Source organism: Pagrus major, chromosome 16 (genome assembly GCF_040436345.1).
Source record: "Pagrus major chromosome 16, Pma_NU_1.0".
Classification (NCBI taxonomy): Eukaryota; Metazoa; Chordata; class Actinopteri; order Spariformes; family Sparidae; genus Pagrus; species Pagrus major.
This window is the reverse complement of record NC_133230.1, coordinates 18,912,815-18,934,313: the sequence shown is the minus strand read 5'-3', so window position 1 is coordinate 18,934,313 and position 21,499 is coordinate 18,912,815. Positions and strand designations below refer to the sequence as shown.

The following is a 21,499-nucleotide window of genomic DNA, read 5'->3' as shown; positions in this document are numbered from 1 at the left end:
GTCACACCAAAAACAAAAAGCACACAATGCTCATCCCAGTGCATTCAAAGCGTACAAATCACCATGGCAGCTACACATTCATCTACTAGAAATGGCACAGGTGAGGGTAAAACAACACACACACAACAACAGAAATGGAGCTGTTGACTTAATGTTGAGGAGAGACTCAATGAAGGTTTCACGGAGACTGATTGGGAATTTTGTCCTGAGTGTGAAGACCTCTGAGCACCAGAAGGAACATACTCCACTAGTTGTTCCCCCAACACAGTCAGCAGTCCATTTAAGTTGGATAACATACAAATGAACACACAAAAATAATTTTTCAAGTGGTTCTGCATTAGCATGTGCTGTGAGCCGTGCGACACAAGCTTCCCCATAGGCATGTCGATTAAATCAAGCGGTAACTATGGTAAGGTGGTGGGCCAGTTCATCATCATGTTAAATAAGGGCAATTAAACAGTAAATTGTTTCACTTTGAGTTCATTTAATACATTTGAGCCCAAGCATTTAAAAGAACCCAGTTTCTGATCATGTTGAAATTCATTTTTGATTGATAATTAAGCACATAACCAAACAGGGAGTCAATGCAAAGGTTCTGGAATAATATGTGGCATTTGGTGCTTAAGGAGCAAAGACTGTACATGTGTGAGCTAGTGACTGACATGCAGAGTTGAGCAATGTGCTGAAAGAGAGTCCGCCAACAGCAAGTGATTTAAAGCGATCGCATCTGGATTGCAGGGAGGATGGAGGGGGGGGGTGGATGAAGAGGAAAGAAATATGGAGTACAGAATGGAAGTTGTCCTACTCATGGTCGGGTAGGTAAACATGAATTGTTTGGAGAGCTTGAGAAAGAGAGGTCTGTTTGTGGTCAGAGATAACATGATGGTATGTACACAGGAGATCTGACTACACATTAATTTAATGAAGGTAAACAGGATTAGTTAATGAGAATTACAGAAAAAATGTTTTGTTTTCTATGATTAAATATGGTCTATGCGGTTAAAAAGATTAGTCATGTATGCTGAAAAATAGATGGATTGCCTTAATTGTGGATGTGTGTTCATGGCAGCTCGCTTACGTGTTTTGATGTTGTTGTCTCTGTATGTCCCATTGAGAATCGCTAGCTCCATCAGCTGCATCTTCTTCAAATTGTCTTCTCCCTCCGCCTGTGAAAAACAGAACCGTTAATGTCCAATCACAATAACACACACCACTCACTAATTCCACACAAGCTGAGGCCCATTTGCAGGCCGATTGAAACAATCCACAAGACGACCATTTCACCTAACAGCGTGCCTGGGTGTTGTTAAAAAGCTACAGCGGGGCGGCTAAATCATTTTGACACTACATGTCATCTGTTCTCCACAAGCACCGGTTGGATTGGGTTCAGGGAAACAGAGATGGCGATAGGCTAAAGTGCTGTTGTCATGGCAGAGTGCCTTGTTGTTACTAAAATGCTGACAGAGACATTAAGTGTGGGAATGCATATTCATAATCCATATCAGAATGATAATTACTGTAATTTTCTTTGCTCCCTTGTGCGCAATCAAATGCGCAATAACCGCCCTGGCTAATGTCAGTCCTGTCAATTAATGTTTGGATAAATAAATACAAAAGCTGCAGCCGCTGTCATTATCGCCAAATTAGGGGACTGAAATTATTCACGGAAAGCAATTAAGATAGCACCCCTCCTCCCACTCACACCCATCCACCAACCCCCCCCCTTTCCTTTCTGCAACCCCCCCCCCTCCACCTCCACCCCCAAACTCCATTTCCCCTGAAGCTACCGAACACTCAATAACCATGACAACACAAAAGCCCCTGTGATTTTCCAGGTTGTACATCATAATTTAAGCAGGGCCTTACGTGATTTACTCTCCAAGATGAAGGGTGCAAAGACAGGCATGTGAAGTCTTGCTGACCTCAAATCCACCTAAGTGAACCATCGATTTCATGCCTTTTGCTGCTAAAAGCTGAAATTGTTTACGACAGAACGGTGGCTCATGCACCTACACTCTGCATCTGCATGTAAACGCATCACAGAGTGAAGAAGACCAGCCTGTTAGTGGCGGCAGTGATAAAAGCAGGAAGGCAGACACCGAACCTCCTCCGTTTCTCTATTATATCTCTGCGTGGAGTCTGTCTCCTGGACTAAGTTTAACAACAGTCTGCCGCTCTATTCAAGGGACGATAAGGAAAGAAAGACGTGGAAGGGGAGAGAGAAAGAAAGGGAAGAAAAAAAGAACGAGGGCTCAGAGTTAAGCCCTCCCCTGAGACTCCTCTTCAACACAGCCACAGAGAGAGGAAGAGAAAGGAGCGAGGTTAAGCAAGAGAAAAAGTGACAGAGGCTGGTCTCCCTTGACTAAATATAAGGCAGTGGCTTCAGAGCAGTCGCAGTATTCAGCTGTGTATGTGTGTGTGTGTGTGTGTGTGTGTGTGTGCGCCTGTGCAATGTTTAGTGTACCACAGAGCTGCCAATTAACGAAGCAAGGAAATTCTCCCTACTACTTTCTCTCCTTGGCTACCTCCACTGTGCTCCCTTTTCTTTTAATGGGGAAGTCTTGAAGCACAGAAAATGACACCAAATTTTCCCAGCTACATCACTTTTCCCTGCAAAGACAGACAAAAGGCAAGCAAAGCAAACAATAGTGATGCAACAGACATGATTCAAGTTTTTATTTTTTATATCAAATGTTGATGATGTGCATCACAGAGCTGAACTAGAGTGGCACTCAGTAAAGCTCACATCTTCTCTAAGGCCCAAAACCCTTGATCATAAATGTTAAACAAAGTGAGAAAAATAATTCCTTGATCCGCACCAAAAGACAATGGGGTCAATTCTGATTCAAACCATGCAACAAATGTTGCAAATGATTACAATCTATTGTTCATTTCATTAATAATTACATAGTAATGTACAAATGTGAACCTAGTACCTTAAATTAAACTAAATCATAAGCTATAAAAGCTATAACATACACACACCCACATCGCTCTGAAATATTTGCCAAGCCCTGTATTTCTCTTCACTTACAGCTATGGAGGTGAAAAAAGGCCAATTTGACAAGCAGTGTCAACAATGATAACCAGATTAGGATAATTGAACATGGCCCAGGTCAATGGCTAGCATGGCTAATATGAGCAAGTAAACCCTCCTCAATGGACAGACAAAATCACTACTAATTAGGTGCTGCGATCACTATGTAAACACTTGCACACATGAATGAACAAACCCTGAAATAGCTGACTATCACACCTAAGAGTGCAAAGTAAACATTGTCAGCTTCTCATTGTTATCTCTGTTACTTCCTCTTCTGTGTTATTTACATCACAAATTAAATCAGACTTTGACCTCTTTAACCTCATCATAAAAAATAAAAAAGCAAAAATACAAGTCTGCTACACTTCTCACGAATCAAAACAGCTGTTTTCGCCTTCGTTTTGTGTGTGTGCGTACGTGTCTCCCCAAAAACTCGGTCAGTGGTTCTTTGGATGCGGGCCAAGCCGACTTGCGAGACAAAATAGAGAAATGAGGGAAGGAAAGAGACAAAAAAGGAACTTCACCAGATGTCAATCATGGAGGGGGCCGAATATGTTACGCTTTCAAAGCTCAACACGTCTGTGACAACAATAAATCAAACATTTGTCTCTGACTTTATAGTCACTGTATGGAGAGCTGTATAAACACTATCCACTCTGCTGTGACCAAACTTGTCACAATCCATCCCTAACGCACAGGCCTGCTGCCTCCCAACAAGGACTTAAATGGCTCCTAAGTCTTTTGTCTCAAATCAAGTGGGGGAGGCTCTCATGAGGAAGTTGAATCCCAGCAGTATAAGTGCAACCTGGAAAAGCACAGATCCTCTGTGTCTTTGTGGCAACACTTAAATACCTTGACAAGCCTAACCTTTTAAATTTCAGACAAAATAATGAGCACATTTGGGGGGTTGTTAGAGATGAGAAGGAGTACAAGAGGGGGCCAGCTCAGCAGCCGGCTGCAAGGCTCAGGACAAACACATGCTGGGATATGAGTGTTACGGCTGCTTATGTATGTTTGTGTGTGTCGGACGATGATGGATCTGTGTGGTTGCGAGGGTTAAATGGGCGCAGGGTAAGAGGGTGCCACCATCCATCCAACTCTGCATAGGTGGCACACTGCCTATTGAGAGGAAAGAGACAAAATAGAGGGCAGCGAGAGGGGAAGAGCACAGATGCTGCTGCTAGGATGAGGTGTGCGCTGCTGTGTGTGAAATGTGTGTATCCCCAGTGGAGTGCTGCTGATATAGCTCCATCTTCTCGCTAACACAGTTTGTTAGCTAAAGCGTCTAAACCCCAACAGATCATTTCTGTTTTACATCTGAAACAAGCTCATTTTCCCCCATCAAAATACGAATCCCCTAGTGCAACATTTCCATATTTTTCTCTGCTTTTGTCCTGTGTAATGTGGATGCTTGGGAAGCACTGGCAGCCCTGATTTGAGCCACACAACAAGTAAGATGGCAGATCCAAAATGGCTGCAGACAGGAGCTGCAAAAACCAAAAAGATAACGCTGGTTACACCGCTGGAGTGGAGTTGGATCGACTATAATCGTGCAGCCTTGGGTGTACTGGGCCAGCTTTCTACCGCAGCAGCACAGCTTAGATGAATGTTTGATGAACAGCGCCAGGGAGAGCAGTTTAATGTTGCCTTGCTCAAGGTGTCTCCACAATTAACAGACTCCTCAGTCAGCATGCTCCACCCATAATAAAACATTCACTCAGATGCAGCGATCGCTCTGGCCGTGTGTGTAAGCATGCTGCGTGTGTGTGTCTGTAACGATCTGGCTGCTGGAATTCCCGGGAGAGGAATAGCTGCTGGATTATAGAACGAGAGGGATGAGGAAAGGAAGTTTTCCTTTATCACCTCTAACATGCACGCATGCATGCACGTAACAAACACACACACGCTCCTGTCCATCAGCGAAAAAGCCACTCAATAAAGCTGCTCTATCCACAAGAATCAGATTCAATCAATGAGGCCTATTTGTGAAATCAGCAGAGCGGTAAAAGCTATCAGGGAGGAGCAAGAGGGAGGGAGGGAAAACGAGGAGGAGGGAGGAAAAGGGAGAAGGGAGCGCGATGAGCTAAAGTAGGTGAGCCGTGTCCCACTGCCACTACCTGACAACCCTGCGATGAGGTCACTCGATGCATGCTAAATCACTGTCATGCTTCACTCTTTTGGGCCGCTCTCCTGATCAAAGCTTGTGTTCATATGTTGATGAACACAAGCTGCAGCTAATGCCAATTGTTACAGACAACAGAGCTCATAATTAACGCCATTTACTGTCTGTGCATGTGGAAGACAATAAGCAACAGATGAGTGGCTGACTGAGTTTATAGGGCTGCACCTTCACTCTCCTCCCTGACAGCCCAACACCACACCCTTTCCTATCCATCCCACCCAGAGATAAACATAACAGGCGCCTGGATTAGGATAGATGAATTTGTTCACATCTGTGGCTGCAACTGAGGGGGAGTTTTTGCTCATATCTGGCAAGAGTCACCATCTACGCAGCTCAACTCAGCTAACAGCTCGATTCGGAGAGATGAAATGATGAGCAGAGAGAGAGAGAGAGAAAAAGGGAGGTGGAACAAAAGCGTACCAGGAGGAGAAAAAGCGCTGCAGAGCAAGTACAAGAGAAAGCGTGAATGATTGTCTTTGAGTTGGTGGAGAGATGGAGAGATACACAGGAAGAAGAAAGGGATAGCTGGAGAATATGAGACAAGAAAAGACAGACAGCGTAGTGAAAACCAATTTGTCTGTTCCCCAGTGGGCTGACACTGGCTAAGGCCTGCTTTCCTTCCCTGGCCTCTCTGCCAGTCATCACAAACAGGCGTAGACACACACGCACAACCGCACACACATATCCTAGGCCTTAGCAGGGCCGGGGTCAGGCTCTCTCCAAACTACTCCAATTACCTCAGCAGTAAACACAGCCTGCCCCTGGCTGCCTCCTGGGATACAGGGAGAGGCAGAATGTGTAGAACTGAGAATGAGTGGGGAGGGGGAGAAAAAAAATCCAGCCGAGTGGAGTGAAGGAGGTGGTATTGGGAGCCTCAGGGAGGGAGGAGCGGATGACTTCATGTAGAGGGGTGGAACTGGTAGTGGCGGCAGCTGTTTTTTCTCCCGTTCCGCCTCCCTTTTGGTTCCTTCCCAAACTCTAACATCTGGAGGAAAATGATTACTCTCGCCACGCTGCCAAGACGACTTATCAACAATTCCACACTCTCCAGAAAGCGGACGGCTAGAGAAGAGGAAGGAATGAGCACTTGTAGCGAGCTTCAAAACATCGCCACACTAAATAAATAAGTGGAGAGAAAGTTTAATCGATTCAAGTCGACTAAAGACAACTTGGAAGCTGGATTGGGGTAAGAAATGAAAACACATGTGCAGCAAACAAGGTTCCCATGTTTTCAGAGACAAGACTATCAATCAAACAACTGCTCCAGCACAAGTAAAAAAAAAAAAAAAAAACACATATAAACACATTAAAGCCTTTTCACTTTTCAATGTCAGGACCGTGTATCAATCAGGAAAAATAAAACACAAAGTGCTAGACAAACACATCTAACCTTCTTCCTTCTCTCTGTCATAAAAAGCATCTTTTAGAGCGTGCTGGGGTAAGTGCTCCATGTCCTTTCTCAAATTCACTGCTGCATTTTCAAAGGCAATTTTCTTTCCTCTGCCTTGCTCCTCGGCTTTTGTGAACGTATCTGCCAAGGGAATCAGGCCTCAACTGTATTTTCCTTTCCCCCCAAAGACTAACAACGCAATCTCCCGCAACTCTCCTCTCTGACTGTCTTCTACCTTCACAGCACTGCCGTAAAGCCTCTTTATTTCTCCTTTGCTCCCCTCCTCACTCCCAGACAGCTCTGTTAGCGACGTGCGCCATTAGTCATGCTAAACCACCAACACACTAGCTCATTAGCATAGAAGTGAACCTGACTCCAGTCAGATTATTACAAACACATCACGGCTGCTCCGCCCCATTACTGTCAATCACACAGCTTACTGGGATACAGTTGTGGCACATTACAAAGTCAGGAACTAACTCTTCTGTTAATACTTCACTTTCTGCATCATAACAAAGCTCATAAGTGCCAAGGCCTGAGAGTTTGAAGTGCTGCCTCTGTTCTGTATGAAGTAGCATAGTAGCTACTCAGGGTTTGTAATTAAATTGGTAGTTTACCCCCACAGTTAGTACGGGTGGCAACACAGTCTGGGCCCTGGCATTGGCACTGGTTTCTGGATCTATGGGGCTTATAACAGCCTTTTATTGCGCTGGAGGAGAGTGAAGTGGGCAGCCTTGGTGTTGTGTGCTCGCCCCATCAATATCAACTGACACACATTTGCAGACTCAGTGCCACGGACAGGAGAAAGGAGAGGAATAAAGAAAGGAGGAAAGAAAATATATTTTTCCGCAAGCACAGTTTTTCTCTCCCCTCAAAAGCATTTCCAATAGTACAAGGGAAAAAGCTGTGCGGAAATTCTGAGTGATCTTGTTTATCCTCAGAAACTCGGCTGGTATTCCATGTAACATAACAGCCTTAAGAGCGGATTAAACTTCATATAAATAACCTAGAAAAATATATACAGATTTAACAACAAGATTTAGATATATTATTAAAGCTTCCTGGCCTGTAACTGCTTTGACAAACAGATGAGGTTACAGACTAAGAGCAGGAGGGATCACTCAGTCCCCACTATGTTGTACAGCCGAGCAAACAGCTGTCCATTTCTCCTGCCCCCTTTCACCATCGTGATCCGTTTCCTTCCTACTAATAAAATTCCCTCTCTTTCCATCCTTCTCCCAGCCCTTATTCCCACTTTGCACCCACAATCTCTACCTTATCCATCCGCTATTCTATTTCTTCTTCCACCTTCCCTCTCCGACCGTCCCTATATCCCTCATTCCACCGGGGCTGCCAGACGGTGTATTGTTCTGTCGCTGCGATCCTTTAATGCCATCCAATCGAGCAGGGAATATCTTGAAGGGATTTGGCCAGGGATGATTTGGGAGCTTTAAATACTGCTAGGGGGATTTGCATCATTCAGAGATCCTGACTCAGAGCTGATCACTAGAGTCGTCTCATAAAACAGGGCTCTAGGAGCCTCATGCAAGGTGTGGATTAAACCTGAACCCTTTGGATGAATCTACCTGGACATGTGCACATCTGGGTGTTCAATTTATTCACAAGAAACTGAATCTTCTCTGTAACGCAAACATGTGTCACAATTTTACCAAAAAGACAACATTTACTACATTTACTCCGCTTTGGATCACTGACTACCTTGCAGAGCCAAGTCAGTACTGTGTAAATCCCCTACAATATATTGCTAAAAAGGATATTCCATTTTCTTGGTCTAACTGAGTTACAGATGTTGTGTTCCTTCTCTGCCAAGAAAGAAAAAAAACATTGGGATTTCAACAGAGCTTTTTGAACAGAAAAAAAGGGAATGTTTTGGTTTTAGTTTTGCTGTGCTCGACTCAACACACCCCAAATTTCACCATGGGAAAACTAGGCAGTGTGAGAGACAGCGAGTGAAGCACTGCAAACATCACCGCTAACAAACAATAACAGTGTGAAAGAGAAAAGAAGAGGACTGAGATAAACAAAGCAAATAAACCCAAGTGAGATTAAAAAAAAAAAATAGAGGCAAAGCTTCTACACTCCAGACACAATGGAGGAGGCAAAGAAAGCCATCAGTCAAGAGTTGGCTGGTGGGACTGAGAGAATGGAGTTTGAAATGAGTTGACCGATGGCTGGCAAAGCGAGGAATCACAGACTGTAGGAGCTGAATTTGACGGGCGGCCTTTGGGCTCTCTAAACGCTGAGCTCTACACAATCCCATTTTCCTGCCTAAACGCAGGGACACAGTCACTGGAGAGGCAGAGATGAAAGCAGTGTGTGTGTGTGTGTGTGTGTGTGTGTGTGTGTGTGTGGTTCCCACTTTGCAGATGTTGAAACTTGGCCCTGCTAAGGCCCCTGGGGAAAGTCAGAAACTGTGGGTGGACAATGTATAAAGTCGAGTGTGTGTGACAGAGACAAAGAGGCAGAGACACAAAGCACACAAGTCTCAATCAGCATTGGAGCTTTGGAGATGCAGGGTCCTAACCACAGCTCCACTCCAACCACAGGCACATGCACACATGAAAACATCCGCACACATCTGCATTTCCTTGCCTCTCTATAAGGGGATTAAGGAGACCTTCAAAGAGAGGCACAGAGATTGGCTAGGGGCTTGTAGGGTCCCTCTACTTGGCACTGGAGGACCAGGGCAGATTAAAAACTGCCCGGGCCTCTCAGCCTGCCTTGTTACCCGCCTCCTCTGTCTGCGCACTGTATTAGGACACTTGGAAAAAACCCCTGGAGGAGCCTAGCGCAACCAGGTGGATTAGGAAGGAGGTTATTTTACAATGATGTGAGAGTCCTGGGTGGTTAGGGACCCGAGTGCATGTGTATGTGTGCGAACTGAAATTAAAAGGACAGTTCAAGTGGGCAAGGCAATTTTGTAAGTGGTGCAGAGGGCCTGTGTACATAGAATGCACTTTCACTGGGGATCTTGGCCGCCTTAAAAATCTAAATGAACGAGACAAGAGAAGAAACAGGACTAATTCCCCTCAGAGGGGAGAAATGAAAGAGATGGATTAGCAACAGGATGATGTTTCAAGGAGAAAAAAAGGGAAGGAAGAGCTCACGAGAGAGTGTAAGAGAGAAAGTGCTAATTGTGGCGTGATGAGGCTGAGGTTTGGATCAGGACTGTGGATGACAAGTTTCCAGACCTGAGGACACGAATGACTTGGCACCAGTCTTCCTCATTTTAGACTTATATTTAGGCTTGTTCAACTAGAAAGACTTTTCTATGTTTGTTTGAATTCATGATTAATTGTTGACTGATGAATCACTGTTAAGAATTTGATGGATTCAAAATATATCCATCTATACTAAACTGGTTCCATATATGCAGATATTTTCAGCGTGGAGAGGTGAAGCTTACAGTGATAAATTACATATAATTTACTTCTTTATTATAGATTGTACATGACAATTAATGCACATGCATGTTACTGTGCCTTCTCTTTTGTTCCCGATTGTCCACCCCAGTGAGTTGTGAGCGGCAGATTGCTAAAACAAGCGAGGAAAGGTGAGGAAGGAGGATGAAAGATGCCATTCAGCACAAATGTTATTGCAATCTGAATCTTTCCCCCCGCTTTAGAGTTTTCACCATTTCCTGTGGCTGGCTCCGTGAGCAGACTCCTGATGATGGAGGAAACAGCAGGCAGAGTGGAATTCAAAGTCACACTGCCTCTTTCCTTGTTCTTATGTCACCATGTGCAGGCGAGCACAGGTTTCTTGAACACAACCCCTTACAACAGCTAATGAGCATGTTATAGGTCTGCCTCTGGGGTGATGTACATACACAAGAAATTCTGCTTTTCTCAATTAAACACAATAACTCTCATGATCACAAAGCTGCCGCAATCAACTGTTTCTTTGTTGGAACGCTTCAAATTGTTGGAATTTATGTGATAATAGTTGGCATCTTTCGGCTCTCCAGACTGAGACTGGCTGAGGGAGTGTGCCTGCCTTTCAGCAGGGCCAGGAAATTAAAGAGGATGAGGACAAGACTAGGGAAGGTGGCCAGGCTTGGGCAGGTTGTTCCCTGCAGGGGTACAGTTTCTTTAGGGTTAGAACCACCTGTCCGCCCCTCAGGAGAGCCATAGAGCAGGAGATGAGGAGGGATGGGCAGATGGAGAAGAGATGGGAAGGGACGGCAGGGGAGGAACCTTTGGGCCAAGACCAGACCAAGTCCCTCCTGTCGGGTTTGAGCTGACAGGAGGGACCTGGCACACATGGAAAGACACTCAGTGGTTACCGTATGTAGTACAGCAATAAAAAGCTTAGACTGGAAGAATGTGTGCAGCTTGGGAATCATTAAAATTAGGTCCAAACAAGTAACAGAGGCTTTTTGTGGCATATCCTCGCCATGCAATCAATTGGAAAAAACATCTTTATATAGTTTATAATGCTTCAGTGACTCTGTCATGCTTTTTCTTTGTGGCTAACGCAGTCAAGACAGACAGCTCCAGCCTGTTCTGTGCTTTGTAACCGGTGTGTTGTTAACAGGATGTGGGGGGCCTTCAGGCCACTGCAGATAGGATAATGGAAGAGAGAGTGGTGAATGGCTTGTCCCCTCAATCACCCAGAGAGAGAAAGGGAGCAGTGGGCAGCTAGAGAGAGGGCAAATACACGACGAATAAGAATAAGGACGACGGACACAAACACAGAGGGAAACGGGGGCATGGGGTGGAAGGAAGGAAGTAAAATAGAAGAGAGAAAGTAGTACAAGAAAATACGAGTGAACCTTCACTTGGCTCGATGCTGGAGGTGACAATGAGGCAAAGATAAATAAGAAGGAAGTCTTTTGTGTGCTTGGAAAAGAGGAAAGTATGCAAACAAAATAAAAATAAAATTGTGAAATAAAACATATATGCCAATGGTCTTCTAACATGACTTACAGGGTAAGAATATGAATATGATGGTAGTTCGCCTTCTTGCACATGAGCTGTTAAATATAAAAATATTCTCTTTTGTCCGCTCTTCCTCTCTCAGAGCTACAGAGGTAAGGCCAAGGTAAAAATATCTCAAGGATTCGCCGGCCAATAATTTTGTGTTTTTGTATGTGGGTCTTCTGTGTGATGAAACCTGACTGCGTGTGTTCATTTTCAACCCAGTCTGCCTGAGCCTGTTTTCAGATGTTTGAAGTCCAATGTCAACATTCAGGCTGGAGGATTGAAGCATTTTATTGTTGTTTTGGTGCCTGGGGTGCAGTTGAAGAGCGGAAGCTGGACCTCCGCTTGTCGGTTATATGTGTAACCGAGAAGTTCTGCGTGCATGCTTGAGTAGATACGCTTTCACCTGACATGGCTGATCACAGTCACTTCTCACACACTAACCAATCACATGACACGCAGTAGTAATCATTATTGGCATAAGTGTCGGAAGAGCCACATCTGTTTCCTTTGGTTAAACAGTTTAAGTGGTCAATTCCAATTACCCACTTATCACCTCTAGATCATTAATCAGAGGTGATTTATACTGCACACGATTTTAGTGTTTGCCCTCCTCTGCTCTCCTGGTTACAGAGTTTCAATAGGTGTCTGTGAAGTACTTGTCTCAAACGTATTAGCAGGGCATATGACGACCAAAAGGCTGGATGAATGAGTACACAGAGTGTGAGGATGTGAAGAGGGATAATGATGAAAGTGGAGGATGGCTGGGAGTCAAAGGTCACGCTGCCTCCAGGCCTGCTCCAGTCTCTACTGTTTGAGAGTGAATGGAAGCTAAAAAGACGACACACACACACACACACACACACACACACACACAGTCAGAAAACAGCACTGAAAGAGGAGAACAGTGATGCAGTCCTGCCGTCTCAAGCAGAGGTCACCAGGTCAAGGAAGCCAATTAAAAAGATGATTAACATTCATGTGGGAGATGCAGCGTCAACGCGACGGTGGGATGGGCTCACCATTCTCTCGCACACACACACATATAATGAGAGCAGCGAACAGTGTGGTCCAGCTTGTTGTAACTGTGGTGTCCTGGGAGGTGGAGATCAGGAGGTTAATATGATCCAATCCAGCTCCTTCATTAGCCTGATGAAGGTAATAACAGCCTACTGGGACAGTGGGGCTGCCAGGTTGGCTAAAACTATCCACCTACTACGGGCCTGTAATGCCCCTAAGCCTACTTGAGCTGAATGGCGGAGTGAGAGAGTAGCTACTTTTGTCATTGCATTTACATGCACACAAACTTAGAAGAAGCAGGACAAGCGGTAATATTAAAGCCTTTATCGCACTGTGTGGTGTCTGTGATGGCCTTTACTATGCAGCTGTACTAGGATGAGATGGTAGAAACACAAAGTAGTTTCATAACACCTAAGTGTTTGTTCTTTAAAGAACCAAAAGACACAATCTCACACATTGTGTGACCATCAAAGAAGCATTTCACCGCTGGAAAGATGGCCTTTTCATAAAATGTGCTGTTTACACCATAGAGAGGGGCATTATTTTTGAAATTGGTGCTACATCTCTACATGACCTGAGAAAACGAGCTGTGTTTTTCTTTTTGCTCTAAGGTAAAAAACCAACATCAACAAGAATCCGAGCTCTGCACTGGACTACAGCTGCAAGATATGGTTATGACATGTATTGCAATTATTTTGACAGATATTATGATTTTTCAATGAAAAAATCATGATGTGACATTTGTTAGGGTCTGTAACAGACAAACGTGTTTTCTTACATCTGGAGAACAAGATTTATGGTCAGTGCATCTGTGCAGCACCAAAGTGCTTCATTATAATGCTGTTTTGTCACACATTTTCCTTTTTGAAAAAAACTGCAGCTTCTGTGATCTCGATATTGCACTTAGCATATTGCGATTTTGAGTGTAGTTGGAATTGTGCAGCTATACATCACAGTAATAAACATTTTGTCTGGCGAGTAACGTGCTGCGAGTTCTAATGTTGGTAACAAAGGATCTTAATATTACAGATAAACTGTGCACTAAAATATAGTTCAGAAAACGAAAACATAAATTCAGTAAGGGAACCTTGTCTCATATTTGATCAGCACCATGGATGGGGGTGTACAAAAATGTAGAAGCACAATCTGTAGTTCAAATCCCTACAGCCAGCGAAAAAGTCAGCTTGAGCAGGGAGCTGTGGGTGTAGGCAACATGGAAGGGAGTTTACCATTGTTCATTTGTTGGTTCTTGTTGATACAAATCTGGTTGGAAATTGGCAAAGTTCCCTTCTAAGTTGCAGTTTTAAAGTATTTACACTATGGTAGACACAGCACCTGTTGCAGAGTCCTGCCTTAAGAGGCACTAACGTAATGTGCATCAAGCACAGTCAAAGGCATGCAACACCCAAGACAATCAGTCAGGCTCAATGGGAAATGAGAAATATCTGTTATGGATATGGCTGGATATCATGCATGATGGCAGGTGTGTGTGAGAGTGTGTGTGTGTGTGTGTGTGTGGAAGGGTAGATTAAGAGTAAATAAGAGGAGAATGGTAGTGATAGGTAGGCCTAACAGAGAATAAACATCATTAATTGGAGAGGCACACATGGATGGATGCAGCCAGATGGTGTTTTGTACTCATTTGTCAGACACTGCTGACAGAGAGAGAGACAGAGAGAGAGGGGAGGAGAGAGAGGAGGAGAGACTGAGAGCGAGAAAGACAGAAAGAAAAACAAAAAGAGGTGTTTATTGATTGCAAAGTCCGTACACTGCTGCCTGGAACAGACTTGCGCTGTTTAAATCTAGCTCGGCCTGTTCTGCATCATCTTTCTCTCTGTGCCTGTGCCTTTCCTGTCTGAGTGGTTCTGATGGCGCTGCCACTGTAGCGCTCTGCCAAGCCGGATGCATACTGGTGAGTACAGACACAACACCCCGCAGATCGCCAAACTTGGCGTCCATTAAGGTCCATCTGTCTGGCTTTTACAAAAACACCATCTACTGTATGTTCTTCCTCAAAAGGTGCTCCACAGTCGAGATAGAAAGATGAGAGAGAAAACAGAAGAGACGGAGAGATTAGGAGCGACAGAAGGCTCAGGGGAACAGAAGACAGGAATAAGAACAAAGGAACAGGAGTACGGGTTCTGTGCAAAAGTGAAACTTAGTCTTGGCCTAGAAGGGCCACAATGAGCCTGGTGAGCCAAATATGGCAACTGTCGGAGACCTCTCAGTTAGCTATCCACTTTCAAGGCATTTTTTTGAAAGAAAAGTAGAGCAATGAAACCATCTCCTAATTTCCATGATGTGGACTAGAGCTACACAAGTGAAAAAATACCAAAAATAGAACTTAATAAAAAGGGGGCAAGAGAAGGATGGAGGGGAAAATGGAGAGTTGGAGCACAAGAGCAGGACTGGGTTCCCACCGTGTTTCAAACAGAGAGTAGCGCTTGAGGCCGCTGGTCTTCTCAGGCTGCTGCTCACTTTGTTCTCTGCAATGACAGTTTCATTCAGGGAGACGTGCACTTGGCTCTCCAGGGCCAGAGTGCCTCTGTGCCAATGAGCTCTTTCTTTCTGTGTGCTGTTCTCCTTTCAGACCTTACCCTTCCTGCTTCTCGGGTGCTCTATAGGCATGTGTGTGTGTGTGTGTGTGTGTGTGTGTGTGTGTGTGTGTGTGTGTGTGTGTGTGTGTGTGTGTGTGTGTGTGTGTGTGTGTGTGTGTGTGTGTGATTCAAGGCAAGCCTGCTACCCCCTCTTAATGTGCTATAGGTAGCTTGCGGCGAGTGCTTGCCATCACTGCACTGAATCAAATGTAGAGCAGTGTGGATAGCATTGTCTGCAGCTTGCTTTATTAGGCATTCTCACACAACTTAAATGGCATGGTGTTACATCAGTTCTTGCTGTCACATGTGGAGAATCGTCCCCATATGAACTTCCTCTAAAAGGATTCTTATGAAATCCAACCAGATCAGTCCCTGCAGATCAAATACTAATATTCGCAAAAGAACAGAATCCACAGACTTCACCACCAGAGTAAAAAGTCTGTATGTAGCTGACTTACCACTTCACAGCATAACAATTTGATCTCTCAGAAAGTATGAGGTGCTCTACTGGGGGATGTTTCCAGGGTAACGTGTTTATATTTACATTTCAGGACTTTCGGGACAGGATTTCTACAGTGCATCTTACAGTTCAATGTAACATGAAGTACAGCATATGCTTCAACTTTAGATCAACAGCATTATAACTAAAAATAATGCAAAGGTAAAAGCCATTGCAACCTGACAATTCTATCACAGTGGAAGTGCGATAGATTTCCACATGAAGCATTTAGATGTGTTGTAATCCATGACAGAATATGAGTCTGTGTCGTTTGTGCAAATCTCAGCATGATAAAAACCTAAGTACTCCTTCATTACTCCAAAAAGTAACACTGCATCCAGCTTGGGTGATATTCACCATAAGTACCAAAGAGCAAAATATAAACACCAAGACATTTCTAGCAGTGTCTTTAGGCTAAAGCGCTCAGGGTTACCCAAGGACATGGCCTTTGTCTGCTCTCAGATGGCCTTGTCCAATCGTCTGCCTGACTGTCATTTTCCCATAGGCCCTTCAAACAGTGCTGTGACCTGAGGTGACCAATAAGAATTTATGATACCCATAAAAATGTCCGGCGCACACACACACCTGTCAATCACACAAATGAGTATGTGTGAAGTACACAAATCAATACACAAAGGCTCCAAACAGAGCTAAATGTGTGTGCAGACGCAAACAAGCACAGTAGGGCTATAAGTAATGATTATTTTTATTATCGATTAATCTGCCATTTATTTTCACAACTAATCGATCAATTGTTTAGTCCATAAAATGTGAAAAAAATCCTGACGAATGCTCTGAGTCACATATCTATCGTCACATCTGCCAATGCCTTCCTGCAGAAAGGTGATAAATATAAATAAGTGATCAACAAGAAAAGACCAAGGAGATCTTTAACTGCTGTGGCTGCAGCAGAGTTTAATTGTGGTTATTCCTGTTAACCAGTAAATGAAACCAGCTTGTCGGGTTCTTATCAGAACCCAAAAGGCTGCAAAGATGTAGAAGATGCTCACTTTGTCTATATTCCTATCTCCACCCCTTTCCTACTTCGTATAACCTTCTGTGCATTAAATGCGTTTTAATATTTCAATGCATCTTTCGGCTAACTGTTGATTAGAAAGTAAATCACTCGGAGACATGTGCTGCTGCATGCTGCACAAAGACGCAACATTCTTAAAGGTTATAGCTCATATAGAGGAGCACAGCGGGGGTTGTTGTCGTCCATCCCAAGTGAGTCTGGGCTGATCTACCCAATTAAACGTGTTTGCCATGTTACATGTTTGGCCTTTTAATAAGGATTAAACAAGGCTTTATTTATACAGTGTTAAAGTTATGTGGCTCCCTGTGTGCACACAGTTATCAGGCCAAGTCTTGTCACACAACAGTAGAAATTCTGCATTTGCCATACAAGCGTTGTTTGACCTGCAGAGCACAGCTGAAGATCGTTAATAACATACGGAGGTAATTCAGATGGATCTGAACTTGGGCGGGAGTCTGTTTAGCTGAGAGCCGTTTCTTATTTGTGATGGCAACATTATTCAACATAATCATGGCATAAACACAAGTCAGGTCTCTTTCGCAATTGGCCAGGGTCTGCTGCAATACCCGCCTACAGGTCAATCATTATCGCTCTCCAGCTCTTCTAGGGACAGAAGGGTGAAATGGAATAGGCCAGTCAGGGTTTATGCATACAGCTCTGCAAGTATTTGAGTGGAGGTTACCTAAAGTGCAGTGGGGCTCTCCTGCCTGCTCCGTTTGAGGGCCTTAACCAAGGACTCAAAGGATGAGAGGAGCATTTCAGTCGGTGTGTATGTATATGCATGTGGAAGTATTTTTCTGGGCATGTGTAACCATGTATGTGTGTGTGTGTGAGAGAGAGAGAGTGTCTGCGCTATTTTGTGTGTATACTAGGGCAGGATCAGTGGAGTAAATCCACACTTGAAAGAGTAGCTCAATCAAGCTCTCCCACCCAGCTTTCTCTCCCCTCTCTCCCCTCTCTCCCTGCCTCTGTCTCTCTCATCTCGCCAATGTTCCCCTGGTCCCAGTTCATGGAGAGTTGAAGAGTTCACAGAACTAGGGACCAAAAGAGCACTACTGAGGGCAAAGTGGAGCAAGTGTGAAACCTTTTAACCCATCAGTACCCTCTTCCAACTGTCAATCAATCTGAATGAGGAGCAGTTATTGACAGGGCGTTACACAATTGTCAATATTTGCCATGTTAACACGTCAACCAATGAAATGTTGACAATGGATTCAGACACGGACAAAACACTTTAACAGTGTTACATGCTGTCATATTCCTCTATGGTGAGTCAAACTTGGTTGGTCTCACAACTTTCTGAAAAATGTAGTTACTGCTGAACAATATTCTCATTACATAAATACACACATGTACACATACACTATAAGCCTTACTGCTACTAACTGCGAACTTTGCTTGGTCGGTTAAGTATAGGTTTGTCCATGCTAGACATCCTCACTCCTAATCCCAAATGTGTCAATTTTGAGATTAATTTAAAAGCAAAACTATCATATTAAAGCCTTTCCTATCAGGTTCGCAGACAAAACAACCTTGTGGTTATCAGTCTGTTCTCCCTCTTTGTTGCAGCTCTGCAGCTGGTTCCTCTCCAATGACAAGTTGAGCCTGTTCCTTGAAGGGAAATAAAAAACCATGACCTCATTCTGTTTCCTGCGCGATTTAATAAAGGCGATTTTACGCTGCCAAATGTGGAAAAGATGCCCTTCATTAGAACAATGCGTACCCTGCGTGTCCATACTTTAATCCAATCTAGTTTAGCATGATAAAGGGCATTACTGCCAGACAGCCCAACTGCCCACCCACTCATGATGTGTGCATGCACTTGCAGACAGCGACATAAAGAGAATATAGCATCCCGCAGGGTTCATGGGTAGATAATGCACCAACCTAACATTCAGGGTCAGGAGTACTGGAGGTTTATTCTACCATACTCAAACTACGTCACTTCTATTGACATTTAAATTTGTCATACCTAAGGCTAGTGTCAGACCACTGAGGTAAGTGCATTAAGTCTGGCCCTTGCTGTAAGCAGTACAAAAAGGTCAGATCTACAAAAGAAACATAGGCTTGGTTTCTTTCTCTGATCAGTAAGTATTAATCTGTGTCATAATATGTTTGAAAGCAAATATTAACTGAAAGTAAACCTTGGAGTACAAAGCTTTAATATTTAGAATACATCCAAACAGAGAATGAAAAAGGGCCATGTGAATTCTTATATTACGAAACAAGGCAGGAACATTTTATGCCTCAAGAATAAAAGCATTTATAGGTGAATTTGATAGGCCAAGATAAACACAAAACATACCATGTCTATCTGATGGAAGGATCTTTTCATTACTTTTAAATGAACAAAGATGCCTTGCTTGAAGGAAAAATGGCCTCCGGTGGACTGCAAACGGTCATTAATTAGCTCCGTTAAACTGTTATTTGAATTAAGGTTAGAGTGAAACTTTTTATGAGCCAGATTTTATTAGTGTCTCAAAAGAGCTCCGAGCTGCTTTTTTTGTGTTTGAGAAATAAAAGAAGAGAGCTTCTCCTTAACCCAATAAATGGTTCAGGTACTGAATTAGCAGACCATCTTTAATGCACTTGTCTGGCTGCGAAATGCAAAGAGATTTCAAGAAGAGCGAGGAATCTATTTTCGTGGCACTCCATTCAGATGAGTGTTGGCTGCCGAGAGCTGTCATTGACTTAAAAGGACGCCAAAGGGGTTTTTTGTTGTGTATGTGTCTACACATGTGTGTTAACAGTGACTCAATCTGCATCACTCTTTGAAACATTGCTGCTTCCATAGATTGCTTCATTTTCAGGTTTGTATGTGCCTGAAGAAGTGTGTCAACATGCTGTGTGTTCATACAGGCGGTGGAGATCTGAAACACTCCTGCACTCAGAAACAAAACAAGTGCCTACAGAAGTGACAGGCAGGCTGAATAGAGACAAGCAAATCCTCAAACAAGAGGACATGAATTGAAGTGCTTTCCACGTTGTCAGGTTGGGCTGAGGACCAACTAAGACAGATGGGGAGGAAACCATCATACTAGACAGGGGACACCGGCATACTGGCACCTCCATTACATCCTTAACAGGTGCTGAACAAAAAGTTAGTGCATGGTGTTAGATATAATTTTTATGTGATCAGATACAGTTTTCAGGCATGTTTTTTCAGATTAAACTCTTCGTGTGCATATCCTGTGGATGTGCTATACTTCCACATGGCTGGTCAGTCTTTCTGCCCTTACTCCCCTTGCTCTTTGTATATAATTAGGGCTGCATAATTAATTTAAACATTATCGAAAAATGTGTGACAAGACAGCATTATAATGAAGCACTGTAGGGCTACAGAGGTGCTCTAGTTCGGTACGGACCCCAACAAATGTCTCATCATGTCACATATTAATAACTTTCTCGGTGAAAATGAAAGCCATGATGCAAAAATCACTCCCTCAAATCTTGAATCATATCTACTGTAGGATTGCATTCATAATATCTGTCAAAATAATCTTCCTTGGGGTGTCCCTTGTGCACTGGTTCCAGAAGGCATCATAATTTGCCTACAGAAAAAAGCTGATACTTTAGCTATATCTAGGGCAAACATTGTCCTTGCGGCATCTGTTTCTCCCAAACTAAAAGAATATAAATGAAGCACACGTGTCAACATAATTCTGCATTTACAGGATAAAGTGCAGGACGGAAAGCAGCTTAACAACATTAAAACCCAAGTGCATCTCTTGTTTAGCCTGGAATTGGCTGGCCCCATTTCCGCAGACCACCGAGACCCGTGCATCGCCACCTGATGGAAAACCTGGGCCTTCAGCTGCCTCGTCCACCTGGTCACCACAGTTAACAGGGAAAATAAACAGCGCATGCCAAAAAACTACCAGCAGCCATCACCAGTGCCACAGTGTATGAGGAAGTTGGGGCAGAGGGGAAGCGGAGATGAAATGTGACAGTCACAGGGGGTATGTGCAGCTAGCTATGTTTTTTCATTCCACTGGGTGTACAGCCAACCTGTTCCCATGGTCTATATATGGAAGTAAACAGGATGCAAACAGTGGGGTAGAGGTGGTATGCCATATGTAGCCTCACTATCCTGCTGTTTGGACTGAGATCATTAGGAAAGGCCCCTTTCAGCACTCCTAAACCAGAGCTAAACCATGTCTTTAGTGTCAACTTCCCTGAAAACTCACGCAACTTGTGGAGAGCATTAAATAGCCTATGAGGCCATAGGCAGCTACCGTGTGTGTATAAGCTTGTGTGTGGTATGTACTCACGGCAGGTACGAGGAGCTTCTTGACCTCCTCCACTGCTCTCCTCATCTTGATCTCAGCTCTGGCCTGTGAATCTTCCACTGTGATCAGGACATGAAGGTCTTCGTTTAGGTGTTCCCAGTTTGGCTTCCCTCTGTTCTGCTCCTCCTGGACAGAGATAGAGGGAAAGTGATAGAAAGACGGTGAGCAAATGTGACAGTGTGGGTGTGCTGGAGCACCAGTGCAGTAACATGGCATATCAGAGGAAGCGGAGGCGAGAGGCAGGCATACACAGAGGACGACGGAGTCCTGTGAAGAGAAGCAGGATGACAGGAGCGGCCCTTTAGTCAGCTATTTAGCTTTAACTTTGAAAGGACACTCTTCTTTAATAGATCCCTCGCTTCAGAGAGACAAAGACGACAGCTAGCCCTGCAGCAATTAATATCAGTGAAAGATGGATGGGTGGATGGATCAGAGAGAGTTTTTTAAGCCACACCAACTTAACTAGTAGGAATGCAATTGTGATACATGGGGTATAGTTCAAA

The 21,499-nt window shown here is 43.9% G+C and overlaps 1 protein-coding gene across 6 annotated transcripts in view; it reads right to left on the bottom strand.

Moving 5' to 3' along the window:
- Positions 1 to 21,499, bottom strand: part of qkia (QKI, KH domain containing, RNA binding a) — a 73,223-nt gene that overhangs the window by 6,150 nt on the left and 45,574 nt on the right. For all 6 annotated transcript variants that reach the window (XM_073484300.1, XM_073484296.1, XM_073484294.1 and 3 more), the window contains exons 4-5: positions 20,979 to 21,122; positions 1,079 to 1,166 (exon numbers count right to left, since the gene is read on the bottom strand). In XM_073484300.1, coding sequence (XP_073340401.1) covers positions 1,079 to 1,166; positions 20,979 to 21,122 — 232 coding nt within the window. The remainder of the gene's footprint in view (positions 1 to 1,078; positions 1,167 to 20,978; positions 21,123 to 21,499) is intronic.